Below are 25,498 nucleotides of genomic sequence, written 5' to 3' on the forward strand. Positions count from 1 at the left end.
CATGACCACGCACGCACAAGCAGATATTACGTCACAAGGTAAAATCTCACTCCAGTGTTTCAAATTTACTCGCGACCTTCAGTCGAATGCGTCTGTGGTTGTCGTAGTGACAACAGCTGTTTTCAACCAGGAAGAGAACACGTAGCTGTCCTCGCGAAGGCCTCTTCATTCAATTTTTCAGAACAATAGGCCTATCAAAACATAGCCGTCCTGATCCGTCTTTTTTTTTGTCGGGGGAACCCAATCACATACCGACACTCAGACACGCTAAAAATCCGACAACATACAGCCAGCTATGTCTTAAAATTGGGAGGCAGCCAGATCAACTTGTGACCACACTGTCCAATACACCGAGGAACATTTAACAATCTCACTGCTTTCCAATACAAACAGCAGCGGTTTAAATCCTCTTAATTCATAAACATAACATTTATTGTTGTGCTACAGGTCGATAAAGCCAATATTCATATAATCACGTGGAAATACTTTATTTTAAATTAAGCAATAAAGCAGCCGCTGTATAAATCCAGTTACTTCATAACAATAAATAAATTTGAGAGTTCAGAAAAAAAAACACATGGTAGGCTATATGGTAGGCTATACCAAACATGTACAGTGAAGAAACAAATATGTAAGATCCTTCAACATAACCAAATTTGTAGCACTGACCAACTTAACTCCTTTGGCCACAAGGTCATATTTCCTTAAATTGACGCACATGTAGATTTGATGTACTGGCTGCCATTCATGTAATTAAATTTGCGCTCAGTCTTTTATTAATATGGCTGTGCTTGTAGTTTCCAGCAGATCGTTGTTTACTAGGTAGCATTGTGCTGGTGGGAAACATGACATCGGAACTAAGTGAAAGTGTCAAAAGTCAAGTTAATATTCTAAGCAAATAGGGACTTTGTCAGATCAAAGACCAAAGGATTCCAAGGGTGCACTGCATGTGACTCTATGTTATGTTTATGAATTACGAGGATTTAAACCGCTGTTTTTTGCATTGGAAAGCAGTGAGATGGTAAAATGTTCTTCAGTGCATGCGTAGTGTGGTCACAAGTTGATCTGGCTGCCTCCCAGTTTTAAGAAATAGCTGGCTGTATGTTGTCGGATTTTTAGCATAGGCCTATCTGTCTCTATGATGGTGTTAGAATAGTGGCGCACCACTGTTAAGTGTGCGCCTATTATTTATTTTCCCATGATGGAGCGGGTTCGAATCCCGTGAAAATGTTATTTTTTACGTCTCAAAGGGCTGAACGGTTCTTTAATATGGCACGTTTATTTAGACAGGCACCGAAGCTGTGTAGGCCTATTTAGAAAATTTATTCGAGACTTAAATTAACAGGAAAAACAACTTGGCCTCTTCCTGTTTTCATCATTCCGTCATAACAAGTGCGATTCAAACCGCGACTGAGTGTCGGTCCGTGACTGGGTTCCCGCAACAAAAGTCCAAAGACGGATCGGGTCGGCTATGTTTTGATATTGTTCTGAAAAACTGAATGAAGAGGCCTTCGCGAGGACAGCTACGTGTTCTCTTCCTGGTTGAAAACAGCTGTTGTCACTACGACAACCACAGATGCATTCGACTGAAAGTCGCCAGTTAACAGGGTCGCGAGTAAGTCCGAAACACCGGCCCTCTGACCAAAGTTGGCAACCCTGTTAATTATCAACCAAGTAGTACAGCCACCTCATCAACTACCACGACACTAACGTTATTGTTCGTGTTGTACGCCTCAGGTTAACACGGACAGTTGGTGACATAAATATAGAAACATATAGGTGGGCTATAGGCTACTGTATACGATAAACGCCTTCATAACGTTACCCGTTACTTCTCACGGAGTTTTAACGCTAAGAATGTCGAACTCTGTCGAAGCTTTGGGCAGGAAAACAGATCAAAACATCTTTGTTGCTGTTCAGCAGACGGAAGATTTTACACAACCTGCTTTTCTGTTCATTAAACGTGGTGTAGTTATACAAAAAGTCGTTTTTCTTACCTGACAAACGTTTAAATCTTCATTACTTAGACTGTTTACTCCTCCCGTTCTAACACTGCCATGCCCGCTCGCGCCACTAAAATTTGTGTTGTAGGTTGTACAGGAAAAACGAGAGAAATCCTCCTCTTCCCTTTTTCCTCTGGCACACTGCTGCTTCCCACAGGTACGAATTATATTGCATTCTCAAAGGTGTAATTCTGTCATAGTCCCGTGGGATTCAGTGAGCTCTCTCCCTTTTAACAACAACAACAACAAAAACTAGTTTATTTTTATGCCAAAAAATGGGGAAGAAACGTTATAAACAAAACATACCATATGTGTCCCTCCGCACAATAGGCCTATTGGTTCATCAAACAAGTTTCCTGTGCTTTTTGTCCATTCCTCACCATGGCAGGACTATCATACAGTTTGTAGACATGCACCAAGCAGGAACTACAAAGACTTCTATTTTTTTTTTTCATTAACAGACAGTAAACTAGCAAACAAACAATTATCTAACAGCAGAAATGTCCTGCTAGGTGGCAGACATGGGGGTATTCCATCAGCGTCTAAGAATATCCAGACTAAGGTGTCATCTTGAAGTTTGACTAAACGCCAGCTCCCAATCTAGCTCCCAATCTAGCTCCAACCCGTTCCATCAAGTGAAATCAGCTGGCTCCAACTGACGCTAATTCAAGCCTCACCTGTTAAGCCTCAACTCATGCATGCGCCCAGGGAAAATAAAAAGCCCGAATTAGTCGAGTGCCGAAAATGTTGCAAAATGTCAAAAAGCAAAGGAAAGGAGCGAGCGGAGGCTTTTTCTGCAGCGGAGCAAACGCTCCTTATGGAAGTGTATGAGGACTATAAGGACATGAAAAAAGGCAGTACTGCAGCAGTTAATAAAGCAAGGCAGGTGGCGTGGCGGTATATTGCCAACAGGCTTAATGCGCAAGTGACAAAGAAAATTCAGCATTTCAGCATAATATCATGTTCTATAAATCCCACATCAAAGGGACAAAATATATATGTAGATAAGAACACCTATTAAATCTAACAATTCAAGCACGCCAAATGAAATTCACCACATGTGTAACTTAATATTAGTGATAGACTAGCTATTTATCACATTTATCTACTGATTCCTATGTAAAGTTCAGATGATGCATTTAATCAAACTATTTTATGTCAATCATCGCATTTATCACATAATTGATTGTAGATTATGACATTTCCTAAATGATCAGTTTATAGGAAATAATCACATTACATTTATCTATTGATTGTAGAAAATGACATTTAGCAAATCCATCAGTTCAGTGGAGATAAGGGAAACTATTAAGTGAATGCAGGTGAGAGTGAATCAATTGTCTGTTTGTCATCATGTGGCAGTCAACTGTAAGCTCTATCCCTTATTATATCAAAATAAGGAAAATCCCCTTAAATGTATGGCATGTGCTATAGGATGAGGAACAGACAAACTACAGTGGTGTGTGTCCCATTTTAATGTGGTTGCTTTGTGTCATGGTTAATTCATAAATATAAAAGATAACCATATGTTAATGTGAGCAAATCAAGCCCTATGCATGATGTATAGTGATGCTAGAAATAATCAAAATGAATAGAAAATACATCCTTTTTACCTCTCTGCAAACAGTTGCCTTACTTAGCCTCTCAGCATCACCAACACTATAGGAATGTACCGCTAGCAAAGAACCTCAGTGCAATACAGACTGACTGCACAGTGGTCAGAGACTGGCTGTGGCGTGTGACCTTTATAATGTGTGGTTCCAGCAAACTGCATAGATACACTATACTCTGCCTGCTGAACCGGTACCTCTCCACAGATAAGAGTCTGTCTGTATCAATGGGCTGGTCCTGTCCTGGAAGACCCTTGGGGCTGGTGGTGGTTGGAAGGCCCTCTGAACAATGTGGGCCTCCTCATCAGCAGGATCCTTGATGAAGGGGCATGCCATTATTTCCTAATTTACTCTCTCTTGCTGTCTCTGTGTCTCTCTGGGTGTGTCCCTCTCCTTCTCTGGCCGTTGTCAGCTGACCTTAATTGGCTGTGAATTTGCTAGCCAGTTGGAAACAGAGTGGGGTGGGGGTAGAGGGCAATCACATATTCATGTACAATCTTTTTTTTAATGCCTCAGTTTCATTTTATTATAGTTTTGTTTTTATTAAATTGATTTTGGCTTTACTGTTGTACGTGGGTTTTTTAAAATTATCTTATTTTTATTATTTTAATTAGTTTTTTAATAGTTAATTTTTTATTAATTATGTTACATATTTTATGATCTACATATTATTTTATCATTACATGACAGTTGTGAGTTTGTAAAAGCACTGGCAGAATTGTCTTTTAGGTGTCTGTTCTTGTCTATTGAACATTTTTTGATCATAGATGGAGCTAATCCTCACCTTAATCCTGCTACAGACCAGGGGCCTGTATCACGAAGCAGGATTTTGTCTTAGCGAGGTAACTTCAGGGTTAACCCTGGGTTTTCGGTCTCACAAAGCCGGTTCAGTTCTTATCGGGGATCACCATGGTAACTTACTCTGAACGGCTATCCTGCTCCGGAGCAGGGTAAGTTCAGGGTTGAATCTGATCCTATAAAAAGCACCACCCACTGGCCAATCAGCTGTTTGGAAAAAAATGACTCCGCTGACAGAAATGCAGCCCAGCCATGATGGGAAGTTTAATTAATTTGACTGATTTTGATTTGAAGGTTTATTTTGAACATTAAAAAAAGAAAAGAATGCAACAACAACAGACAATGAAAAGATTATTCAAAAAGGAGTGGAAAGAAGTCGAACTTTCACCCCACCCCTTCATAGAAAAGAAACTGATCATTTGCGGACACTTAATAGCACCATTAATTAGTGCCAACATTTTGTTTTGTTGGAGGAAATGATCCCTGTTAAAGATAATGGGCCTAATTGACAGCTTTGCTGCTGGAAATGTGGAAAGTAGCCTATCGTGTCTACACTTCATGGTGTTTGAGGGATTTTTCTTTTTGTTTTTTAAAGAGGGAGACTAGGTATATTTTTGCACAGCTGTTAATTTCTAACACAGCTCAATATCAGGATGATTTTATTCGGACTATCAGTTTGGTGTTGATATGATTTAATTGTGGCGTCAGCTTTAAGCTTTATTGTAGCATATATAACGTTATGACAAAGAAGACCAATTTATCAGACGCAATGATGTTAGACGATAGGCTAATTGTAATACACGCAATTCATCTGCGCAGCATTGATTTCATGGGATTCAAGGGTGTGATCAGTGTCAGATGTACAGGTACAGGTACTGTAGCTACTTGAACCAGTGATGAGTCATTTAACCTACACATCATTTTATTTGCTACCTTGTTTTGTCTTGATTTTTCCCTCTCTCCTCCTCTATTTCTTCTTTCCTGACCTTTTTTCTTCTCTATTATGTGATTTCATTGATGTTTTGACAGGGGAATTTCTTTGATAAGCTTTGAGTGGCTTCTAACCTCTCCGGCACTTTTCTTTTTTAAATCTTGTAAATGTTATACTGTCTGTTTTTAACATTATGTGCAAATAAACTAATCTAAACTAAAACTAAACATTATTCATCCCGTTATGCGTTGCCATGCATGTTTCCTCCTCCTGCAGCTGCCACGGTGTTGGCCTTTTCTCTAATGTTGCTTTTCTCCTCCTCATATTTTAGTAGAATTAATCTCTGATCCTCACATGAGAAATACTTTTTCCCTCACGTACAGCGCTCTGTGAGGACGCTCAGTGACGCTCAGTGATGCTGCGCTTCTCTCATGATTGTGATTGGTCCGCTGCGTGCGCGTTCACGGCTCTTGACAAAGCAACCCTGGGTTGAGTTACCGAGTTGATATCCAGCGTCATGATACCTTTTATCCTGATTGCCATTGTTAGGGTTAGTCAACCCAGGATAGGTCTGGGTAACCCAGGAAAGGGTGATCTCGCTTCGTGATATAGGCCCCTGGATTGCCCAGCAGCATAAGTTACCATGGTTACTAGGCTGGGATTCAGGTTAACCACCTTGATGGAAAGGAGTTGTGGCTCAGGTTGATGGAACGGAAACCGGAGTTTAGCTCTATGTATCAGGGTTAGCCAGAGGGGTATTCCAGGTAGGAGGTTCAACAAACTCTGAGTCTAACCCTGAACTCTGAGTTGATTTACCCTGAGATGGGAAACTCTGAGTTACCGGTTCCAGAACAGCTGATCTGAGTTTGTTCAGTCAACTCTGAGTATGTTCGCTTTTTATTGTCGGTTAAACCGACAATAAAAAGCCATCATCAATGGAGCTCCGACTCCACGATTCACCATGGCAACAGGTAAATAAAAGACAGCGCCTCCATTTTAATCCAGTGGATGCAGAGATATTAATGCACGTGTAGCAGACGGTGCACGTTTATCTTTAAAAGAAGAGCCTGAGTCAGAGCGAGGAAAGTGTAAATAAGTTAAAGTTAATAAAAAAGTTTTATTCAGTGTTGTCCGTTTATTCATCATTTATCAGACTTACATTTCCTTAATGAAGATAAAGTGGTGGAATCTGACTGTGTATCAGGCTGTCGAGACATTACATTATATTAATTATATAGGCTACAATAATATATTTGTTGAGATTGAATCTGATGGGGAAAAACACAGGAGGCAGAAGATTTAAAACATACAGGTTAGGCTATAGATCAAAGACATAAAGACATGACTGTAAACTCACAGTCTAACCCAGTAATAATATGTTTGGTGATTTGCACTTGAAAAGACGTTGAGGTTAAAATACAGTAGATTTTAAAATGTTGCACATCTATTTGAATCTTGACTCAACAGCATTCAGTGACTTTATTTCAGCTACAAATGTAGTAAATTTAAAGACACTGAAATGCTGCACCATTGCTCACTCAGAAATATGAACATATAATCCCCAATATTAGGCTATAGGAATTATGTTCCATCAGTGCGACCAATGACATCAGTGATAGAGATCATTAGTCATTGATACTACGTGTCTAAAGCTTCATACCCATTTTTAAAATTTAAATAATTAGACCTACACATTATGTGCAATAAACATTTGGGAGCTGCTCTAACAGACTGACAGTCTGATCCTTGTGCACAGTGTTATAAAAAATAATAAATATAAAAAGGACAGAGGTTTGATTCTGAGCTGAGGGTGAATTCTCGATGTGTAATATTTGAATGTAAAGACAAAAACCGATGTCCAAAGAAATGATTGATGTGCATAAATTCAATAACTTCAGACAGTCCTGAGTAACAAACTAATATCCAGCAGGATTTAGACTGTGACGGACGTTAAATCTCTACTAATTAACGCGCTTCGATACAAGCTTTGACACGGACTGAATGAATGAGGAAATGAAACAGCGTGTAAGAGGGAGGAGACAGAAGAAAACTCAGGGTTTATTCAAGAAAACCTGCCAGCGAGCAGGTTAGGTTCACAGACTCAGTTGCTATGGTGACTCAGAGTTTCAGTTACCTCTCTTTCTGGAACTGAAAACCCAGAGTTTCCCTCATTTCAGGGTTAACATACTCAGAGTTTTCACTAAACCCGCTTTCTGGAATACCCCTCAGAACCATGGTTTCCGATGTGAGGCTAATCTTAGCCACTTTGATGGAACAGAACTCTGGCTCACATTAGCCAGACTTGGCCATTTAAACTTGGATTTGCCTTAAGCCTGCTTGATGGAATACCCCCCTGGAAAAGTTTCAGCTGACTGAAATCTGCAATCCTCACTGCTAAATCTCCCTGAATCTTACACACTGGATCATTAAACCAGGAAGTTTCTTAGTTTCTTCTAGTTTCCTGATCTGTGTTACAAGAGAGAACTGGCCAAACTAGCAGCATAAAAAAAGTTTGCCTGATAACTTTTTTTTCTTAAAGAAACCTATGAAAATGATTTAAAGATCCACAAAAAACATAATTACTTGCATCTTATTTTCACTTCATGTGTCAGTTATGTCCTCAATTAGACCTTATAGACCTTGTCTATAAAATTCAATTTAGAAAATGTAGTTTTCCTGAGTACAAATGATGTCTTCAAATTCTTGGTTTTGCCTAACTGCCAAAAATAAAAATATTAAATACATTTTTAACATGACAAAGAAAAGCATTAGCAGAAGTTTGAATGTTTAAAACATGAGAAGTGACAATTTAAAATAATTAAGCTATTTTCTTTCAATCAACTTATTGTTTTTCGCTATTTTGGCAGATTAAGTTGATCTTTTTCAACATCGACTCCCAGAGAAATTTTCGTTTTACATTATCATTAGAGAGGGAAAAAACAAAAGCAATAAAGGAGGTACAGAGCCTACAGCAAATCATCAAAGTTTATTTCCTGCACATTTAAAAGCAAATGAAAGTAAAAGCTCGAATCTATGAATGACAGTCCCGTTATTTTAGAAAACAAACAAACAAAAAAAAAAACTAAACATCAGCTCAGTTCTCTGTGGGTGAACAAGTGGTATCAACAAGCCTCAGCTGTGTACTCACATTTGGATCATGTGTTTTCTGTTTATACTGCCTGCTTGGATTATCTGCAGTACATTTAAAGAGTCCAACATGCAGCTACAGTTCAGATCCAAACTCTGAGGTCAGTTACTCACAAAGCCACAAAGCTTTAAAGGACCAAACTCTGCAGCAAAGGAACTTTAAACCAAAGTCCAAGGCCCGTACAGTAAGTGTCGTATGTAAGCCCATTTCTGCCGATGTAATGAAAAAAATCCTTTTAGTTTGAATGAGAAACTTTCTCAAAATAATGACTCCTATCTTGAAAGAATGACTAAGTATCTCAAAATAAGAAACTTTCTTAATTTCTAATTCTGACTTGGGCCTATTTTGAGATATGAAGTCAGTATTCTGAGTTTGTCATTCATTTGAAATACTAAGTTATTATTTTTGAGGCAAAGAAGTCATTTTGACAGTGTCTCATTTCTGATATTAATTTTTTTTAGATACGAAGTAAATATTTTGAGTTTCTTTCAAAGTGCTATGTAATTATTTTGAAAAAGTTTCTCATTAATTTTAAGTTACTATGTCATTGCTGTGAGATACCAAGTAATTACTTTGAAATAAGGAAGTCATTATTTCACTAAAGTTTGTCATAATGACTTTCAAGCTAAAATGGGCTTCCATAGAGTCATCCCCTAGTGGTAAAAACAAAACAAAACCCCACAACAAACAAAAAAACACAGTGCACAAACCCCCCATTTCACCCCAATCTGTCATTCAAATAAATTAGCTCAGTAATTTTTGCTCTCACGTCATCATCATCCATCAGCCAGTATTTACACCAGTGCTTTAGCCAGTTCAGTATTTTTTTTTTTTTTTTTTTTACATTTCAAAAGAAAAACAAACAAAAAGACCCACTATCTGTTAAGTTATTGTTCTGATTTTGAACAAGCTGCTTGTGGAGAAAAGCCAGAAGTAAACACATTTACAGACAGAAAAGTAGAAAACAGGCACACGTTGAGGATTTAAAGATTCAATTTTTGTTGCTGTTTAACAAGAGAAACTAAAACATCTTGTTCATTCATGATAACCTGGCCTGTTAGGTGACATTCAATGATGTTTTTTCACATGATGAGACCTCTCTACCCCCTCATCCTGTCGGGGTTTAAACTTAGGGTGTCGGGGTTAAAGAGCAGGTATAGCTCAACTCTGCTGACTTGTCCTCTTCACTTATTTCCTGTCCACAGATCTGATGAGGAACCAAATGATCAACTTGCTTATGTTATGTTAGCTCCTAGTTCAAATCATCTTTAATCTGCCCATTTTTTCTTTTTAATTGTTGTCAGAAAAAAGAAAAAGCCCATCAGTTACCCAGAGCCTAAATTAAAGTCTTTAACTTGCTTGTGTTTTCCATTCAACAGTCAAAAACCCAAAGACCATCACAGGAGTCTAAGAAAACCAGCAAAGATTTACATTTAAGACGTCAGGACCAGCAAATTTTTGTATCAAAGAGTTTTTCCTAATCAGTTAATCATTTCTTCTGTGCCTCTCCTTCCTAAATGTGACGTTCAAATGCAAAACAATCACAAAATCTCAAACGTGGAACAAGGAAATGTCTGTTTTTGTTGACAGTAGATCAGCAACAGTTTTTACACAACTTCAACCACTTCAATGAGACCTATTGTGCATATTAATCGCCATGTTTGTAGGCAGCTTTAGACCACAGAGCTCAAATGCTCTTTGAAACATCGCAGCGAAACAAGAACAATGTTGTCATGCCATCCAAACATAAGAAACTACACAGTGATTGCTACTGGGTGTATGTTCTTCCAAGCTCCTTCCATGTCTAATTCATGTCTCCCATTTAAGTGAACATTAGGAAATATGGGATGTTGCCTCATGCTGTTCTCGTTCTTGCACAAGGGGCTCAAAAGGTCTGGTGGGGTCTCTAAATTTCAACAGGCGGACGGCACAGAGTCCTTGCAGACTTTCTGAGACGGAGCATCGGTGGTGTGGTGAAAGAGCGACACCAGGATCAGACTTTCCTTGAGGATCTGTGCATTAACATGAGCAAAGCAAAGCAGGAAAGGGGCAACAGAGCTGCTAGAAGAGAGCTCTACAAAGTCTAAAATGTGCAGGCAGAATCTACAAAATAGATTAAAAAAAATCCAAAACATTAACTGCATTTGTCACCAGAGTAGGGCTGCAACTAACGACTATTTCCACCATCCTGTCATCTGTAAAATACTCGTTGGGTCACATTTGAACTAAAATGTAGAAAATAAGTGACGAATGTCCAACACATGATGACTTCTTCACATCACTTATTTTGTACGAAAGCCAAAGATACTCAGTTTACAATGAGACAAACAAAAGAAGGAAATCGTGACATTTTAGTGACTGGAACCAGAACTTTGGGGTACTTTTCTTGACTTTAACAATTTGTCAACTAATAACTTTAGCTAGTCAACTAATTGATAAATCCACATTTAATTCCAGCCCTACACCAGAGTGGGAGGTAATAAACAAAACAATCAAAATGGTCTCACAATGATCACATCAGCAGTTATCTCACTAAGGCTTCAACAAATGTAAATCTGAAAGAACAGCAACAACCTCTAGAGAAAAATGCCCTCATGTGCCTTTAAACCCAACACACCTGTTTCAGGATGATCCTTCTTACTTTTCTTACTCATGTGACGGCTGCAGAGAACTCGTTAACAAAACGGACTGTGTGTGTGTGTGTGTGTTCAACAGTTTTTAAGCTGAAAGTAGAGAGCCAGCCATCGCTGTGCTTGGCACTGGTTAAAGTTTCTCAGTAGAGAGGGCAGAGTACGCTCAGCGTGGCGCTCACAGCCCTCCTCCTCCTCCTACGTAGACGGGTGGGTGAAGATTTGTCGCCGTGGTGTAAGGCACCCGTCACTCGTCCGAGCCGGCCGAGCGTTTCTGGCTTCTTTTGCGAGGAGATCTTTTGGGAGAGGCTTTGTCTGGGGAAGACAGAGAAATAAACACAAAAAGTCATTTTCGGGCAAATTCAGTCTTTTGTTGGAATTAGGTTAAAGGGGACCTATCTGCTCATTTTCCGGTTCACACTTGTATTTTGGGTTTCTACTAAAACATGTTCACATGCATTAAAAACATGTTATTTTCCTCATACTGTCCTGTGCTGGAACGCCTGAATTCAGCCTCTGTCTAAAACACTTTTAGTGTCTCCCTCTCTAAGCCCCCCTCTCAAAAAAGCCCAGTCTGCTCTGATTGGTCAGTGTTTCCACGTCTGACACATCTCAGCATCTCTTCACTGTCATTGCAGCTGGGCAACGAGTGTAGCGAAGAATAGTGGCATTTCTACAGTGACAAAGGTGACCCCAAATTGGGGAGCAAATTTAGAAGACATGGGCAACAAAGATTATGACATTAGTATGTCGCTACATGTAGCAGTGTACTTGCAGCTAGGGAATGACTGTAACAGAGTATAGCTGCACTTTCCATGGTAAACATAACCAGACGTGTTCCAGCAGGAATATGATCTGCAATCTGGGAGAAATTTACAACATCAGCGGTAAAGATTACATGTTTCCTTGATGTTAGCATGCAGCTACATGTAGCAGTGTACTTGCAGCTGGGGAATGACTATAACAGAGAACAGCGACAGTAAAAAAAACAAAAATCATCAATAACAGCTTCTAGACACAACTGGACATGGTCCAGCAGGAAAATCAATCAACAACCAAGATCACGTTTCCTTGACGTTAACATGTCACGAGCTTACGTCAGCTTGTCTCAAAGACGAAAAATGAAAACCAAGTAGTGCTGTCAAAAATACTGATTTATCAATACATATCAATTTTGAGTATTTAACCAGTTTCAATACTCATTTTCCTCATTAGTAATACACCTGTACCAGCTGCACGTTCTTGCTTATTCTTGATGCTTACAACAGTCATTCTGCTGTATTCTGCTAACCACCAAAAGAAATGTTGACACTGACATGTTATAGTCTTGTTTTATTTTTATTTTAATAAGAATTTTAAATAGTGTGCCCTCAATGAAATTTTTTCCTCATGATACTGAAAATGGTATTGAATATCAATATTTTTGAAGGTACTGTATCAAAGTTAGCAATTCCAGTATGGAGACAACACTAAAATAGAGTATTCAGAACAAGCCTGAGGTTAAAAGATAATGATGATGATAAGTTATTGTTTTGTATAACAGTTGAAACAGTTTCATTGACGGATCAGAGCATCTGTACCTTTAAGGTTAGGGAGCTCATTTTCAAAAGTAAAGGATAACACACACAGTCCATCAATCATCTGGATAAACACTCCAACATCAGTATTAAATTTAAAGAGTGCTCTGTTTTTCTCTCTCTCACACACACACACACACACACACCCACACACGACATAAAGCAGACCTCACCTCTGCGACTCTGCACTGAAGACGCAGGGAAACATGACAGCAAGGAAGGCAGAGAGAGAAGAAAAAGAAAAGAGTGAGTGATCCCCATGCACAGTGGAGGTTAAAGTTCATACAGGAACAGGTGAAGCAGGAAGAGAACAGAGACACCTGCACATACACATCAGCTCATTCTGTGAGGACACAAACATCAACAGACACAAAGTTTAAGAGTATGGACCGAGCATCAATCAATCGCTTCAAGGAGTGACGAGTTTTTAATCCTCATGTGGTTTTCTTGTCATCTGGTGAAATGTTTTGTCACCTTTTTGGTAAACGCTTTCCACTATTTTGTTCGGTTGAGCTCTAGACTGCAAACACTTTGACAGTTACTACAACTTTTCGGGCATGTTTATATCTACTTTATGTTGTACAGTAAAACATCCTTACCTCAATTTTAAGCAGGGCTGAAACGATTCCTTGAGTAACTCGAATAATTCGATTACTAAAAAGCTTGGAGGCAAATTATTTCCCTCGAGATTTCATTAAATCCAGTACAACTATACAGCGCACTGTGTTTCACATGGATGTTTATTTCTGTTACACAACCTGCTTACGTTACCTCTGTGTAAAGCTATAAATGAATCAATAGTCAACGTTTTATACTAAAGACTGAAATACCACCATAGTGATGGTTTGCAGGTAGGCCTACATGTGATGAATTAGTGGCTCAGGTGCTATCAGTAGCCACTGGCATACGTAAAGGTCGCATGTAATGACAGCTGTTCTGTCAGAGAATCACGTTGGTGCGAGACAGTCTGTAAAACTACACTTCCTCGCTGCCCTATTTTTAGTCAACAGGTCTAATGAGTGGTGGAGTGGGCACAGATATTGATTTGCAAACTGATTGAAGGGTGTTCTTCCATCAATTTATGTCTCAATGTGGGAGTGTCAACAAAGCTTGTGCATGTGCGCCCAGCCCCACAATGACTGAGATATAAGTGCACGTGACGCTTCATAAATCCATAAGCTCTATAAGTTTAACATCCGAGCGTAATTGGACCTTCAGATAACTTTATCAGTCAGTCAGCTTGTCAGTGCGCGCGCTAACAGAGCAGAGTCTTCAAAACCATGGCAACAATGCCACTGAGTGTCAGACCTGCCATTATGTGACATTCTCCCTCCACAAATTCTGATTTACTATTTCTCCACGATGTCTTGTGAAACTCTTTTTGTTTAATATTTTTCATGTCATTCCCAGCAGGTGAAAACATAGTTTATGCAGCAGAATATTGTGTGCACAGAAATACAGGACAAGCTGCGTCCCTTACTGAATCAGTAAGGGACAGGTCATTTTATTTTTCAATATGGGACGATCCCGTTTTATAGGGGACAGGTGGTAATTCTATCGTCTACATGCCTCAGTGTGGCGCTGGCGTCAGTCACATTACCTATCCTCAGTTTTACTATCCCTACTTTTAGCCACACCTCTGCAGAAAAAGAGTCTGCTGCACTTCAGAGCTTTTCCTGGGAAAAAGAGCTTCTAACTTTTATGGATGCTACCGCACATCTGGTCAATTAATCAACTTCACTACTGAAAAGCTATTTGACACATAAAGTAGTGACATTGCCACCACACTACTGGGAATGTTATTAAATTCATAATATCGCTACTTGTAGTTTAAAGTGATGCATTAGAATATGCACATTCATTTTTCATTTTTGTTTGTTATCTGCTTGAATTTTCTGAGAGTTTTGCTTGTTATGATTATTTTTGGGCTGCTGACACTCAAATTTGGTTGCACTATTTGAGAGTTGGGCCCAATACTATTTTTTTTCCTCTATACTTAAAAACATAGGGTTGCAACCAGTGATTATTCTTTATTTCTTTTTATTTATTTAGTTTTTATTCCGACTGATTATTTTCACATTATTCATTTGATGAAACGTTCTGTAAATAATATGTCAGAAAATAGTGGAACATGCCCTGTGTAATTTTGCAGAGCCCAGGGTGACATCTCCAAATATTTTATATTATCTGACCAACAGTCCAAAAATCCAAAGCTGTTTGGTTTCTTGTCTGACAGCTGCATCAAATTCTCACATTTAAGAAAAAATAAGTGTTTGTCAGTTTTGCTTAAAAAATTAGTGAAACCATTATTCAATTATAAAAATAGTTGTCTGCTTATTTTCTGTTGATTGACTGACTAACTGTTGAGGCTTTAATCTAAAGGGCTTTTTGCATTTATGAAACATCCCGAGCACCTTAACGCATCAGGTTTAAATTAAGTACTTTCTTAATTAAAATATCGTTTAAAGTTAGAAAAAGTTTCTGATTGATCAGGACATATTTATGGAGCCCCCGAGGTCACAATAGGTGATTGTCTTGTGCACACAAGATGAAATGAATTTTATCATTCAGGACTTTATAACTGATCAAAAAGGGTAAGAATCTGAACAGACATTCACCTTGAGCTTTCCATACTGTACATTTGATACTTGATAATAACAATGTTTCCCCTATATGCAATTATGAAAATTAGGAAAAGATCTTTTTTTTGTCTCATTTTCTATAAAGCGCCAGATCACAACAGAAGTCATTTAAGGTTACCTTTCCTATATAACAGGTCTATAACTTGTCCTTTTATTGAACAAACTAAATAGCCTTATGTTATTTATCTTATTTACACAATGGCATGTAATTTCTGTCTCTGCATGGTCGCGCATTTACAATCCTCCTCTGCTCTCTGCATCGCGCACGGCGGAGTTCTGCCCCCATGCGCACAAAGACACACGCACACAGGAGCCCGACACAGTTTGTTACCTGACAAAGTTATTGTTATGGACAGTGTGTAAATGACCATCAAAAGACTGCCGTTACGCACAGTCAAACACGCTGCTCGCACAGCAGTACAGCACAGCGCACACACACTCAGTTGGAGCGGAGCCTGTGTTGCATTCAGGAATTGTCACATAAATAACAACCTCCAGCACTTAAACAGGCAATATTATATACCCAAACACTGCACACCTTTTTGATTGTTTTAATATATGTTATGTGATTTTACTGTATATGAATTGGTTGTTAATATATTTTTGTTCAATAAATGCCAATTGTTTTAAAGATTATACTTTTATTATGTTCAATAACATTGTATGTTCCTAAATCTTGAAACATCTCATATGTAAGCTAGACAGACATTTCACCTGCTCATTACTGTGCACACATGTACTGAATGTACTTAGTCCTAAAGAGCCCTTCTGGTGCCAGTAGATACACAGAAACATCTCAGCAGGCTGTGCTTTGCAAGCGTACAAAAAAGTTTTGTGCGTGTGAAATTTTTTTTCCGTACGCGTGCTTCACCTCCGCTGCTCCAATTCCATCCTAGGGGAAACACTGAATAATAACAGAATTCTCTAGTTATTGAAGATTTGAGGTTCAATATCCTGACCTGCCAGCTAAAAACATTTCAACAACTATGCAATACAATCAGACATTTTAAAGACGTTTTTTGTTTTGTTTTTGTTTTTTTAAGTCTCTGAACGTTGGCTTTCAGAAAACACAGCACAGAAGCGTAGCATATAAATTGGTTGAGGTTTGTAGAGAATAAAACGGTGCAGAGGACAGAAGCTGGTGTGCGAGCTGACAAGTGTGTGTGTGTGTGTGTGTGTGTATGAGTGCTGGATGTGACTTACTGATCTGGTTGAGCGTTTCCTGAGGGATCCAGCTCAAGTCGACGTCATTGTGGCTCGAAGTTCCCATTTCCACTTTGGGAGCTGGACGCCTCCTCTGTACACAAAAACACACACACACAGACACAGAGTAAGAAACCTTGAGGTCATGTAAATTTATTCAGTGCCACTGCAATTTATTGTTAATGCAAATTCAACACTTCCTCCAGGTTTACTGCTGTGGTGGTAAACTCTGACTAGTTAATCTGCCATGTCAATCCAAGAACCTTACTTTTATAGGCTGCTACATGGCTGTTTTAATTACTGATGCATCTATCAATGATTTCTGATGAACTGATCAATCATTTTAGTCTACAAAAGGTCAAAAATAGAGTACAAAACAGTTTTCAAGATTGCAAGGGAAATTCTTCAAATGTTTTGTTTATAATGACAGAAATTTAAAAAGGTGGAGCCAGGTGTTTTACTGGATGTTATTTTTAATAAATTAACTGACAGATTTAAAAACAACTGGCTCACTGGTGTAAACACTGTTGTAATCTTTACCTTTCTGGACTCCAGCAGCTGGTGAAGGCCTACAATGACCAGCAGCCCGAGGCCTGACAGGAAGACGTACATGAAGATCCTGGGAGAGACGGAGAGAAAGAGGAGTGTATGAATATATGAGAGGGAGAGAAGAACAGATGCAGGATTAAAAGATGGGATGTAAGGGAAATAAGTGAACCACACAAACACCAGTAAAAGTGATGGAAACACTCACGTCTCTCCATCTAGGCCATCCTCTCTCTCTGTGATGGTGACCGTCTGGTTGAACACTGCATCCTGGAAAATGTTTCCCTACAGAGAGGAGGAGAAAGAAGGTAAAAAAGAGGAAAAAGGAAAGCAGAAAAAGATGTTAAGAGAAGGCAACAGCAAAAGTCAAAGGAAGATGAGAGAGAAGAGAAAGAGAACAAGCAGATATTGGAGATATTGGAGCAGGTCACAGGTCAGAGAGTGTTGAAGAAAGTGGCGAGATAAGAAAATAAAAAGAGAGATACAGGTTACTCTTAGTGCCCGCCTTATCACGGTCTTTGTTTACATGTCAGGTTAGCCTGAAAAACAATCTGCGGTTTCATCCAAATTTAAAATTTTTCAGGGTCACCAGCAACAATCAAATACATGTTACAAAGTCACCAGTTTCTGTGCTGTTTAACTGCACTCATTTGCAGACAATTGGCAATGTATTTCTATGTTAGTGGAAAACTTTAAGAAGCCAGCATTCTGATGAGTCCTCCAACTCTCATCTCTTATTGTGTGCTACAATACAGGTGAACACACAAAATTAGGACTAGGTGTCATTATTTTTAAATATTTTTGACACCTAACTTTGAGGACTACAAACATTTAAAAAAGAGTGAATTTAAATCTTAAAAAACTAATTAAATTAATAGGGAAAATTAATAGCTAAGTAAACAACTGGGAAATATTATATAAAAGTAATAAATAAATCAAGCTACACAGAAATATCAAATAATTCATGCATACATTTATGTTTTTAATGTTTTTTGTACATTTAATGTGACTATCTAAATGTATACATGGGGTCATTTATTTGGCAGCTTCCATCCATACAAGACATGTCACTGACAACACCTGCATTTATCCAATAAAAACTTACATTGCTGTCCTTGTAATTGAGGTTGATGACGAGTCCGAACGGCCGCCCTCCCATTGGCTCTGCGGGGATGAACGAGTACTCAAAGGTAGCCTGTCTGCTGGGGGGAACCACGATGCCGAGCTGGAGAGCTGTGAAGTTCTGGATGTAGAATTGATAATCCTGACAAGAACAGAACAGAACAGAAAGTTAGAAAGACATGCAAAGAAAAGCTCATTCATCTGAGAATTGAGAATGGTTGTTATTGTGATGCAGAAAGGGAAGTGTTTTTTTTGTACCTGTGGGTAACGGAAAGAAGCGTCCAGGGACTCTACAATGAAGTTCTCTGATCCCTTGTTGCTGAAGCCCAGCAGGAATTTGACAATGTTGTTGGCGGGGAAGTCTGGAGAGAAACGAGAAGAAGAGTTCATTGTCTTTTCTTTATGGCCATCTCCAGTTGATCAACAGAGGGCACAACACTTCAGAGAAACTTACCTTCTCCTTTAACAAACAAGATGGTGGTGTCAGCATTGGGGGAAGCTTTCACCTCTCCAACCAACGCTTCTTCCTCTTCATCTTCTTTTTCTTCCGTCTAGACACACACGGTTTATTTCAATATTAATATAAAGAGGTATATCATGACACATTCATACCATTTTCAGACCATTTTCTTCCCTTATTGAAAGGAAGCAGTTGTTTTTAACTCCTCTCAATAAGGTTAACATACTTATATCACAATACGAGAGAAGACGGTTGCGGAGGTCAACAGCCTCCTGATTCTTTATGATATACATCTAATGAGTTCCAGGACCTCAATCAGAGAAGAGCAGGACCATTTTCCACATCATTTTCAGGAAATGTTGATTTTTAGGCAAAGCGTCCTGATGAACATATATTTGCTATTTTAATATCCACTTGTAAAAAGTGCTTCCTGAACCCCCCATTGCCCAGGAGTGGATAGATATACTGCAGGGCTCGACAGTGCGAGCATTTCACTCGCATTTGTGACTAAAAATAGGTGTGTGCGAACTGTAAAAAAATATTTAGGTGCACGTGTGCAAAAAAAAAAAAAAAAAAAAAATCAGCCGAAGCAGCCTATATTTTTGTCAATAAAAAAATATGATAATCTATCTGCAATGGTTGGAGGAACTTCAGCAGCCTTCCCTCTTCCCCGTGTGACATGGTTATAGGCGGTTTTCCAAGCCACTGTCGGCACAATGAATATAAGTCCCGCTGTCGGCAGTGTGGAAATAAGTCAGTGTGACTTAGTGTGGAGGAAGCGGCGGGCCTACGGGGAGCCTGCTCCGTTCTCCCCGCAGTTAGGGACCGTTCTCCACGGCCAGGCTGTCGGCTGGGTGGAAATAAAGCCCTTTTCACACAGAGCGCGCAAAGCGCAGACCTCCACCGACGAACCCATTCATTGTGTAAGTGCTACCGCGGCACAAGAGCGCACCGCTCTGCCGCTGAGCAGCGCGCGAGAGGGCCATGGCGTCTGCGTTCCGCCAGCCTGGGCTCGAATTTAAAATGTTTTAATTTCACGCAGTTAGGGACCGTTTGCCACGGTACCACTGCTGGGCAGGGTGGAAATAAGTCCTGCAGAGTTTCAGAGGACCTGGAGAATGTTTTAGGATAGTAATAACATTATATAAGATAACCATATTGCAAAGATAACATATATAAGATAATAACATTAAAGACAAAATTAAATTGCAATACCTTTTCAAAACTTGATGATTTTACCTTTCTGTACATTTTGTATACAAATTCATTAAATAATTTTGCTTGTAAATGTCTATTTGCATCACGTTCATTATGGAAAACACATTATTTGATCAATTTACATTGTGCCCCTAAAGTTCTTTGTGCGCTCCTTACTTTTTCAACTTAAGAGCACATGTGCTCCTTGGGGAAAAAGTTAGCGTCAAGCCCTGTACTCAACGCTTTATTTCATAGAAAATATTTATTTTTCTCTGCATCTTCAGAAAAATGTCTTCATTAAATTCTGGACCAAGTGGCTCAAATATGTAAAAGCCTTAGGGCCAGATTTTGCGGATGTATCAAATGAGTGAGTCTGTTATGTTGTTCTATTCAAGCAAACCTCATTGATTTGTATTATATTTTCTCTCAAGACTCCTCCTGACATATTTTTTTGTTGCTCTTTTGTGGATGCTTTATCTCTCCTTACATATTCAGTTGTTAAATACTGAAGAAAAAAAACTCTCTCTCACTTTGTTTTTATGTTGTCAATGCAGCTAAATTAAATTAAAATGTTTATTTTATGTGTGAAAGGCAGAGTTTGGTCTCATATGCATATGGAATATGATGCAGATTTGGTGTGTATTTCTGAGTGACTGACAGACATAGAGGGACAAAACAAGATTTTGCAGAGGGCCCCCAAAAATCTAGACACAGCCCTTTTAGCTGGTTTATCTACTCTTGTGGACAAGATGCAGCTGTCATGGGGAGAGGAGCAACCATTGCCAAGAATAAAATGTGATGGAGAGATCTCATTGCAGCCTTGTGTTCCATAGGGGATGAAAACAAGTAAGTGGTTAACATTAGTTACATGATTTGGTGCCAAGTTTTGACTTGTCATAGTTAACAAAACATTATCGTATCATCTCACTCACTGTTAATACAAATGTCTGCTTATCTACCTTTTCAATAGAAAAGAAAATCGTCAGTGTAAGAAGGTGTCAATAATGTGTTGAAAGACAAAGTACCATAGTGCACTGCTATACTGATTATTTGCTGATATGTAATTACTTAGTCACTCACCAGTTCTGCATTCTCATCGTCTTCCACTTCCGCCTCGTCATCCTCGTCCTCAGCCGTCACATCATCCACAACATCTTCATCCACAGCCTCAGCCTCCTCATCCTCAGTCAGATCCTGCGCACTCACCACCGGCCCTGATGAAAAATTGTTAAAACACAACCTTTTTTTAAAGAAGAGTTTTTATACAGACAGTACACACTGAGAGAGATTTTTTAGGTTAAAACTCCTTAGAAATAGCTTTCTGTGGAGAGCTCTTTGATCTTCTTGCCACAAGCAGCAACTAAAGAAAACTGGTAATCCAAACACACCCCCACTTTTCTCCCTCACCCACAAAAAATACAAGAACAAGGCAAAGAAACAGTCACAAAAAAGGTCTTCAGAATGTAATTTTCTTCTGTGGTTCAACACATTTCCACATGAAGATGTTGGGGCGAGACATGAAAGCATTTCCCTCTTCATCCTCACTTACTGTAAAGGAGGTTGACAAAGATTACAGATATTCATCTTGGGCTCTAAGTCAGAATGAAAGTAGACTTGCACATACCCTGCTGTAAACCCTAGTATGTTCATGATTGTGTTTCATACTTTCTCAAGTTCTATTGATAAGGTTAGACTAAATATTAGAAACAGCTTTCAGTAAAAAGCAAAGCAATTCAACAGCATCCTTTAAACTCCCCATACAGTTGAATCAACACCTCTTTGAAGTGGTTAAAAACCTGTAAACAATATAAACGTCATGAAGGTTGGATTTACTATTAGAGGACTATTAGACTGCATTAGCTGTAGCTATACGTGTACCTTATAAAACTGGAAACTGGGCATAAATGAAATTTCTGGGAATTTGAATGGTCTGAAAAATATTTCTCAGTAAAGCATTTGTAAAAAAAAAAAAGTCTCAGTTTTTAAGGTGACCCTTTAAGACCGCTGGATGTCATAGATCATTGTGGGCAATACTATAAATCAGTAAACATGACTGCTTTTAGGGTTGCAGCAGTAATCTGTTGTATGAAAACTGCCAGTTATACCATGTACATTTGCTTACCTAAGGTACTGAAAAAGAGCAACCAGATGAAGATTCTCACCTGCATATGCACATCTTCTTACCTTTTTGACTGCCTTTCAGACTTTTTACACAAACTTTCATTAAAATGGCTTTGAGTATTAATCATACTAAAGCCTTTGTTCAACCAGAAAAAAAACCAACTTGTTTTTATTCCTTCAAAGGTCTGATGATAATAATAACAATGATAATAATAATAATAATAATAATAATAATAATAGAAACTGCATCATACAGTGTAGCATGAAATGTGATGAAGTGTTTTGATCTCACAAGTATTAAAGTCTCTGCATTAGCAAAAAACTGACATCCCGTCAGGTCGTTTTATCCATTAACAGATCCTTGGCTGAGTTCCGGCATAATTTATTATAACAATAAGCTAAAGATAAGATAAACTTTATTGTCCCGCAAGGGAAATTTGTCTTGGGCAGTATACATATTGATCTTGCATAAAATGTAAATGTGAACAATTCCATATTGTATACCATGATACAGCACTTTATCTATATTGCCCATTCCTAATGCAAAAAACCCTGTGCATCATTTTACACACATTTGGCTGAAACAACTGGCTCAATATGTTGTTCCTTTGGAAACTTTTATGTCATTTAGGACCACAAGATATCTGCAGCAGTGTTCCTCAGTATCCAAATATACAAGACAAACTATAGCTTCATATAAGCTCAGTGTAACCCAAAAATCTCCTCCTACAGCTGCATCCTGAGGCTATTGCTCTTAATCTACTTACTGATAAATCTCAACCTTATAATGTGAGAGTTCAGCATTACCCACAGATCTACTAGCCCAGAGACCCTATCACAGTCATCATTACAGTGAATCACAACATATTTAACGGCAGGCCTTAGTCATATTAAAAATACATGTGTGCTGAAATGACTACTGAAGTTAGTGGCCATTAACAACAACAACGACCAGTGATCCTACTACACCTGCACCGTTAATGTTAGCTGTAATAGCTATAGTCAGTTCAATGCAGCTTTTAAATGTGTGTATCGATAAAAGTCGATATTAAATGTAGTTACTAGAGAGATTAGACTATACTAAAACAGGAGTTTAACGGGTCATGTGTCCAGGAAACTGACTGACAGTTAGCAGCGCTACTTAGCTTCCCAGCTAACAGCTAACAGCTAGCAGACAGTAAGGACACGTCAGTCTAAGCAGGCGGATAAACTCAAAACAGGTAGCAAACTTTAAATTATACTTGTTGACAGTTTAACACTCAGAGAAAGAAATGCCATAGGCAAATACTTTTTAATTTCCCTGAAAGAGTGATCTCATTTTTATATTCACAGTTACTTTCAGCTAGCACATGTCAAATGGAGAACGGCCTTCCCCTTTTTCCCCCACAGAGGCTAGTTAGCCGAGGAGCTAACACTAGCATGTTAAAACTTACTAGCTAATTAAACAGTGTCTCGACCTTCGTGAGCAAAACTTACCTTTGATAAGGATGGTCGCCGGGAAAGCTAACAGCGCAAGCAGCATCAGTTTAGGTAGAAATTTCATCATTTTTGGAGTCGAAATCAGTGCGTTCTCATTCAGTGTCAGTCAGACAGCCAGGCTGTGAGCGCTGCCGTGCTGCTTCCGTTACAGCCCTACTGCGACGCGTGCGCAGAAGACACTCACCAGTAGGTGTTATGACGAAGTTGGTTCCCCTTCGCAGTGTATCTCCCGTAACGATGTCCTCCTCGGTTAGTGCAAAGGTTAGGTTAGGGCACCGTGGAGGAAGTATTCACATCCTTTAATTCAGCAAAGAACCTGTACCACACTGTTAAAATCATAGACATATATACATATATGTATATACGTATGTCTAAGGTTAAAATAAATACACTGTCAGAGGGAAATGCCCTGCACTGAAAATGTCCCCTCCGTAAGAGTATGTAAACATAATCGGTAAAATGTAGTTCAAGTATGAAAAGTCTGAAATTGCCCCCTGTGACCGTTATGATTGTTCCTATATACTGTATGATCTCATTAGATGATTCTGACTCATGCTATTTTGGATGAAATAGCTATTCTTTTTATAAAAAAGTTGACCCCGCCACACCGGAACTGAAGACTGGCTGTAAAAACAAAACAAAACAAAACACTTTATTTCACGACTGCTGATAAAATTGACAAAACTGTCCTTGGAATGCTTCATTTAAATTTAACCTTAACTCTAAAACGGATAAATAGTAATGTAAGCAAGAAAAAGTAACTGTTTCAAATGGAAACCAAATTCTAAAATAGAACACTGGAGTCAATTGAGAAATCTTTAATTAGAGAATAAATTACCACACAAATAATATCAGATATTAAAATTAGATTTCTGGTGATTTTTATGGTGATTCTATAGCTGTATATGAATAATAAATATAATATGGAATTTATTATCTATTTTTGTTCTGGGGCCAGTTGCACAAAACATCTTAAAAAAAAAATTCATTTAAGGCTTATTTTCCCATTAGCTAAGGGACTTAATAAAAGTGTTGCAGGGAATCCCTTAAAACATTTTCTTAGTTAAGGAAAAACAATTAGGCATTCACTACTCAGCTACTCTTACCTTTCTTGCGTTTCACACAAAACTAATTCTTTTCAGTATCAAGATGATACATTGATCACCCACAAGCATGAAAATTCAAAAACAAAGCTCATTCAACATTTTAGTTTTCAGTCTTAAGAGGGAAAATGATTGATTCAAGAAAATGGCACAATCAAAAGGGAAAGAAAAGTAAAAAGAAGAGGAAAAGGGGGAAAAAAGACAAAAGTTATCTTCTATTCAGTCAAATAAAGAATTATAGGTGTCCATCTCTGGACAATATGTCCTTTTTCATTTGTATTTTGTTCCATTGTGTACATCACATTCTTAGTCTATTGTTCCACAGTGGGGGGTTAATTTTACAACCATGAAACAGTTATCATCTTCTTCGAAATTAACAAAAGTACCCTTAGGATATGCAAATACCTCCTAACAAGTAATACAGTGGATTCAAAGGTAAATCAACATCGAAAATACCTGTTACCTCACTTTTAATATTCTCCCAATATTTCTGCAGGTTTGGACAAAAAAATCTATGTATGATCTCCGATCATTCCACAACCTGCCCAGCATAATTGCTTGCAACTGCTTGCGGGGTCCTAAAACCTTTCCTAACCTTAACTTTCCAGTCAAACTCTCTCCACATTGGACTGTTTGTGATCCAGTGGTTCAGTGACTTTCCTCCCACTCTTCATCCTCCACTATCACATTAGCTTCCAACTCCCATTTTCCTTTAATAAAAGAGGTGTCTCCTGAAACATCTAACTGTAACACCTTATTTATATGAAATATATGCTTTTCTTTCAGTCAAATTAATTTCCAGCTGTAACTGGTGTTCATCTTTTTCCAGTGTGCTTTACCCAAGATTATTACTGATCAGAGAGGAGTCTCTGGAATTGAATTTTGTTCAATCTGTACCCATTCTGTATCCAAGTTATTTTTATCCAAT

At 38.5% G+C, this 25,498-nt stretch overlaps 2 protein-coding genes across 6 annotated transcripts in view; both read right to left on the reverse strand.

Annotated features, from left to right (window-relative positions):
* LOC125881477 (uncharacterized) overlaps positions 1-2,235 on the reverse strand; it is a 48,129-nt gene extending 45,894 nt beyond the window's left edge. For 3 of the 5 annotated variants that reach the window (XM_049564549.1, XM_049564548.1, XM_049564546.1), the window contains exon 1: positions 1,998-2,233. The gene's annotated coding sequence lies outside the window, so the exon portion shown is untranslated. Of the gene's footprint in view, positions 1-1,997 lie in introns of all 5 variants that reach the window. The other 2 variants (XM_049564547.1, XM_049564550.1) reach the window with 2 other exon arrangements.
* A 6,074-nt stretch (positions 2,236-8,309) lies between these two features.
* Positions 8,310-23,628, reverse strand: ssr1 (signal sequence receptor, alpha). Its single transcript, XM_049564881.1, has 9 exons — positions 23,465-23,628; positions 20,948-21,081; positions 18,665-18,761; positions 18,469-18,572; positions 18,194-18,352; positions 17,297-17,373; positions 17,083-17,161; positions 16,543-16,636; positions 8,310-11,435 (listed from the first exon to the last, which is right to left on the reverse strand). Exons 1-9 carry the CDS (start codon positions 23,532-23,534, stop codon positions 11,368-11,370), a joined length of 882 nt encoding a protein of 293 aa, XP_049420838.1. The 5' UTR covers positions 23,535-23,628; the 3' UTR covers positions 8,310-11,367.
* Positions 23,629-25,498: the final 1,870 nt, after the last annotated feature.

This window comes from Epinephelus fuscoguttatus, linkage group LG21, assembly GCF_011397635.1.
Source record: "Epinephelus fuscoguttatus linkage group LG21, E.fuscoguttatus.final_Chr_v1".
NCBI lineage: Eukaryota > Metazoa > Chordata > Actinopteri > Perciformes > Serranidae > Epinephelus > Epinephelus fuscoguttatus.

What these genes read in the sequence shown, in the direction of transcription:
- ssr1 (XM_049564881.1), bottom strand. Translation starts at nt 23,534, where the DNA reads ATGATGAAATTTCTACCTAAACTGATGCTGCTTGCGCTGTTAGCTTTC. An exon ending in GGCGACCATCCTTATCAAAG is followed by an intron (nt 21,082 to 23,464) that starts GTAAGTTTTGCT and finishes ATTTTTCATCAG; the next exon opens with GGCCGGTGGTGAGTGCGCAG. An exon ending in CTTGTTTGTTAAAGGAGAAG is followed by an intron (nt 18,573 to 18,664) that starts GTAAGTTTCTCT and finishes GTTTCTCTCCAG; the next exon opens with ACTTCCCCGCCAACAACATT.